Here is a 5,657-nt window from a genome sequence, read left to right as displayed (position 1 = left end):
CCCGAACGCCGCGGCGGCCGCGGCGTCGAGAGCCCGTCCCGGCCACCCCTGCGGCTCCCGCCGGCTTCGGGGGCCTTCCGCGAAACCCGTCGCGGCCCAGTAAACTCAACGCGGCGCCGACCCCCGGGCCTCTCTTTCCCGGCAGCCCGCGGACGGGTCCTGCTGTGGGAACGTAGATGTTCACAGCGAATGCCTGGGCGCTCGGAAACGGACGCCGCTGGAATCGTCCTCAGAGCTTGAACGGCGCTCTGCAAGGACAGTATCTCCAGGTCCCTGGGGTGAGTGCTCCCTATTTTGGTTTTTCAACCCGAAGTTCTAAAAAATGGACATGGGGTGGTTGAGGCATATCTACGGACGCCCGCATTTTTGGCGGCCCGGAGAAGTCCGCCGCGTGGACCGCCCCCAGGGAAGGGAAGGGGCGGGGCGGGGCGGGGCGGGGCGGTCGGTGGGTCAGCCCGAGCCACGTGACCTGGGGGCGTGGGCCCGGGGCGCTCCCGCCGCCGCCGCCGCCGCCGCCGCCGCCGCCGCCGCCGCCGCCGCCGCCGCCGCCGCCGCCGCCGCCGCCGCCGCCGCCGCCGCCGCCGCCCGAGTTCCGGTTTTCTCTCGCGGGGGTTTAGCCCTGGAGCCCCGCGCGTCCGGGAGCCGGAGCTGGAGGCAGGAGCTCCGGCTCCGAGGTGGGGCCGACGCCCTGTACACGAGGAAGGCGTGAACCTAAGGCTGTCGGTGGCCCCCAGTCGCCGGCGGACCGTACGGGGTCCTCATGGCGAGATTCTGGGTCTGCGCGGCCGGCGCTGGCTTCTTCCTTGCGCTACTGGTTTTGCACTCGCGTTTTGGGGGCGCCCCGGTGAGTCGGGCAGCGGGGAAATGCCCGTCAGGTCTGCGGATGGCTCTGTTGAGAGGCTGCCGGGCGGCGGTGGCGGCCCGGCCCCGCACCGGCCTGTGTGCGCAACCCGCAGAGGAGCGGAGCTGCCACGGCTTGCTTGGTCTCTTAGCGTTAAAAAGTTTGCATAGAATACGTCGCCGTTTTCCGGTTTGCTTGCTTTCCCCCAGATCCCAGCGAATCTTTAAATAATTTGCAGATTTGTATTGTGATCGCTTTTGGTCTTTGGACGTAGAGATCCGTTTCTTCCGAATCCTCTCCGTCCAGCAGTCTCAGCAGCTCTGTGTCCGTTGTCAAGGCGTGCTTAAGAATTAACTTGGTTTTTTTTGTTTTGTTTTTTTTTTTCTTTTCTTAACCTACAGAGTAAACTGAATCTTCACCTTCTGTTTTTTTTTTTTTTTTGAAGGTTTTAAGGAAATTTTCTTTTCAAATTTCCTGGAGAACCAAGGAAATTCTTTACCGGCTGGATGTGGGTTGGCCCAAGCGTCCAGAATACTTTACTGGAACAACATTTTGTGTTGCAATTGACTCCCTCAGCGGATTGGTTTACGTAGCCCAGGTTAGTAAAATTGGGATTTACAAAAACAAAACAAAACAAAAACACCAAGGAAACGATTTCTTCTTGTTTTGCTGTACCAAGTTACCGTATATGTTTATGTTACGCTAATGGTGAAGTTTCTCCTTTGGAATTGGTTGTAAGTAAATACTTTGGTTTTGAATGTAGTAGATACTAATACTGTTAGGTTTTGAAACTCGTTTTTTAAACATTAAATTTTGCAATTAACCTTTGATTTTTGTTTCTCTCTACCAAAATAAAGACTACTTTCTAAGAACTGATCCTATCTAAGCAGTTATTTTTATATACCTTCAGAGAGGGGATAACATCCCAAAGGTATTAGTGTTCACAGAGGATGGATATTTCCTACGATCCTGGAATTATACAGTTGACACACCTCATGGTATATTTGCAGCCAGTACACTACATGAACAGTCTGTCTGGATCACGGATGTAGGAAGTGGTATGTGTAGTACTATCTATTAAATTATCTTGTTAGAAATCATATCTTTGCCCGTGTTCTTGCTTGTACGCTTTAAAATCAAGAGTTGCTAAATCTAATTTTGACTTCTTTAATGATTTATATGAGATCATTTCTGAAAACCTCTATAGTGTACTTCTGTAGAGTCAAAACATTTAAAAAGAAGGCTGTAATTATTATGATTTTTCCTTTAACTTGTCAAGGAACTTTTCCTCTTTAAAACATCAGTTGCAAGACCATCCTTGCAGGGATCATCACTGTAGTTGTTAAAGCCTCAGTTGCTCTTCCCAGGTTAAACTTCTAAACATCTTCAGTAAAGCCCCAAAAATAGCAATCTCTAAAAGTTAATGGATGGAGTCTTTGTCTTGTTTTCCTTTACCAGTTCTCTTTCAAGAGAAATTGTGCTAGAAAACTAGGACTGCTTTGCAGCCAAAAATGTAGGATTTGCAGAAACTGCTGGTGTTATTGTTTCTGAAATCCTACCTATTGCACCATGTCTGAAATCTTTTCATCAAATACTTCTAGTAGAATGTGTTGCAAATCAAAGTAAGCATAGTTGGATTTATAGCTCTGGATGTTTTCAGAGACAGCTGTTTGCATGTTCTTGCGGCTCAAGATAAGACAATACCAGAGATAACCTGGCATTATGATCTCAGGAACTCAGGAATGAATGGGATCTTGAAGGCAGTATTTCTAGTATTCTTTAGCCCAGTTACATATATGGCTCAAAGGGCATCCTGTTTCTTCATTTATGGCTATTTCAGATACCATTTTGGAATTAATGAACTCTCAGTTTTTGTTAGAGGTGCCATTACCATCTGTTCTCAGAACCCAAAAGATTTCTAAGCCTCAGCCAATGATCCATTTATTTCAAGATATATTTTGAGTGATATGATTCCTGTTAAACTAAAAATCTTGATTACCTCTGAGTTCCGTGTAATATTGTAATGAAATGTGACTATTTTCACTTCTTTTTTTTCCCCAGTATTCACTGTTAAGGGCCTTTACTTTTTAATTTATTCCATTCATGTGATCGTTTTTTAAATAAAATACTTCATTGGTTCCCAGAAATAAAAAGAACAGACATGATCTCTTCATTCTTTCCACTAATGGGCTTTTTTAATGCACAGATCTGAAGGCATTTTTTATATTCCTTCCTCTTTTTTTTGAAGAAACAATACCCCTGTAAATAAAAATGTAGCTATAAATGAGCCTTAGCAAAACAAAACAAAACCAAAACAAAACAATGTTATATACTGGTGTTTTATGTCTTTTGCCAACTCTTTAGAAACTTTGAAGGTTGCTTCCTTTTTTTTTTTTTTTTTTTTTCCGGTTGCTTCCTTTAATAATATTTTGTTCTCTTATTGTTGCTACAAATTCTCTCAAGCATTCAAATAAGGTATAACAATAAATACTTTTTTTTTTTTTTTTTTTTTTGGTGGACAGCAAAGCAAGGTTTATTAAGTAATACAAAGTGACAGTACAAAGCTCCCAGAATTGTAATGCAAATTGCTTCATTTTATTTCCAGTGAGTTCATTGTATCCAGTTTATCTTTTGCATGCCTACCAGTTAGTTTGGCCTTGGTATGCCTTCATGCTGGTTTCTGTTAACTGCATTATGTTTTTTCCTAATTATTAGTACCGTACTTTATATTTTTGTTTGTAAGATAATTTTAATTCAAGTCTTGATATAAATGAGAAGATACTAATGATTTGGAAAGATTTATTCTTAGGAAAAAAAACTAATGGGTTGAATATTGAACTTGTTTCTGTAAGGAGAAATTGTAGTTTTAAAAAAATCTGTATTATAATGAACTTTTTTGTTGATCTACTAAAATTTGAGATCTGCACATGATTAGCTGAAATAATGATTTTCAAACGTAAGTTCCTTTTCCAGTTCCTTCTTGATTTCTTTTTACAAGGAATGTTTATTCAAGGTTTTACTTAAAATTACAGAAGAAAATGATGTATCTATAATTTAACATGATGAGCCAGTTGTTTTGGTTTTATTTATTTGAATTTAGAATCTACTTATTTTGAGGTACCTGAATTTTAATTCATGATATTTGGTTGTCACTAATGAAGAAGCTCTATTGCTTGTGAAATACAGCGTTTAGTTTATCTGAGCCTATTAACTTTTTATTACTCTTCAATTCTATTAAATTCTTGCTCTCTGCTTACTTGAAAAACATGAATGTTTAAACAGGGGTTATATTTGTGAAGTGTGCATATTTATCTTTATAGGATCCTACGGTCATACTATTAAAAAATACAATTCCTTTGGTGATCTTGTTCAAGTCTTGGGTACCCCAGGCAAAAAAGGCACTGGTTTGAATCCCCTGCAATTTGATAATCCTGCAGAATTATATGTAGAGGACACAGGAGATATTTACATTGTGGATGGAGATGGAGGATTGAATAACAGATTGATCAAATTGTCGCAAGGTACGTGGCTTGCATGGTATCCTAAAAATGCTATTTAATAAGTTGGATGTATTAAATTTATTTGATACTTGGTATGATATTATAACCATAGACTGTGTGTATATATGTATTTTTAATTTTATTTATTTATTTATTCAGAGAAAGGGAGAGATCCAGGGAGAAGGAAGGGGGAGAGGGAGAGAGAGAATCCTCAGCAGGCTCCACACCCACCAGGGAGCCTGACACAGGGCTCAATATCATGACCTTTGAGATCAATGATCTAAGCCACAATCTAGAGTTGGACACTTAACTGACTGAGCTACCCAGGCCCTCTATAACTATTGTATATTGTATTATATATGAAGCTGTGTTTAAAAGGCTCAAGTGGGATGTTTTGGATGACCAATAATAAATGATTCTGATAATATGCTTGCTTATTCTTCAAAACTTAGATGTTTCCTTTGAATTAAACTGGAGGCAGTTTGGGAATTTATAGTGGGCTCAAGAAATAAGTGGTTATCCTATCCAGTTAAGAAAGAGAAGTTTCTGAACTTGACATCCCAGAGCTGAGATATCCTTCAGTTTGATTAGCTAAAGTTTCATTGTATTTAGTACTCTGTGTTCTCAGTAGTATTCTAGGTGCAGGTCTATTTCAGATGAAGCAGTTAAATGCTACTCTATGGCATTGACTGTTAAAGTAAAATTAGGAGAAGGAGAAATTACTGTTGACTGGAGAAATAGGGCAAGCGTCCATAAAGGAAGTAGATCTTGAACTAAATGGGTTTTGGTTGGAGAAGAGGAATGGGAGGAACATTTACAAGGCTCTATCACTCAAAGGTCTACAGGTAATTAGTAAATCTTGTAGGAAAAGAGCTTAGGATGTAATTTTGGAATAGTAAAAAAAAAAAAAAAGATCTGGTATGTTCTTAAAGGATTATCTAAGAATTCACTGACATGAACCACATTGCCATAATTTTGCCTTTAAAATGTCTGAGGGTTTGTAGCAGGAAAGTGGTGTTACAGAGTTTTTATAAGACAAAATACTGTATTGGGATGTATTTGCAGTAAACTCTGTCATTTGGATAAAGCATAAACTCATACATGGAGGATATGTAGTCAGCTTATTACTCAGTAACTGAGTTTGGTTGGTGATAGTTAAAGGGAGGTAAAGTGCAGATAAAGCAAGAATCAAAAAAATTCTATGAAGGAAACAACCAAACTCAGGAGACAGATTGGATATAGATAGGTATATTGGTTTCTTGTGGCTGCTATAAGAAGCTTAATAGCGTAAAGAGAAATTTTATCCTCTCCTAGTT

The 5,657-nt window shown here is 40.6% G+C and overlaps 1 protein-coding gene across 6 annotated transcripts in view; it reads left to right on the top strand.

Annotated features, from left to right (window-relative positions):
• Window positions 1-161: 161 nt before the first annotated feature.
• The window catches only part of NHLRC3 (NHL repeat containing 3), a 61,148-nt gene continuing 55,652 nt past the window's right edge, over window positions 162-5,657 (top strand). For 2 of the 6 annotated variants that reach the window (XM_049100822.1, XM_049100821.1), the window contains exons 1-4: window positions 162-278; window positions 1,287-1,439; window positions 1,752-1,899; window positions 4,162-4,362. In XM_049100822.1, coding sequence (XP_048956779.1) covers window positions 177-278; window positions 1,287-1,439; window positions 1,752-1,899; window positions 4,162-4,362 — 604 coding nt within the window. In that variant the 5' untranslated portion in view covers window positions 162-176. Of the gene's footprint in view, window positions 279-549; window positions 845-1,286; window positions 1,440-1,751; window positions 1,900-4,161; window positions 4,363-5,657 lie in introns of those variants that run through there. The other 4 variants (XM_049100824.1, XM_049100823.1, XM_025462408.3 and 1 more) reach the window with 2 other exon arrangements.

This window comes from Canis lupus, chromosome 25 (assembly GCF_003254725.2).
Source record: "Canis lupus dingo isolate Sandy chromosome 25, ASM325472v2, whole genome shotgun sequence".
Classification (NCBI taxonomy): Eukaryota; Metazoa; Chordata; class Mammalia; order Carnivora; family Canidae; genus Canis; species Canis lupus.
Note: the sequence above shows the minus strand (reverse complement) of the source record. Positions and strands in the feature narration are given on the sequence as shown.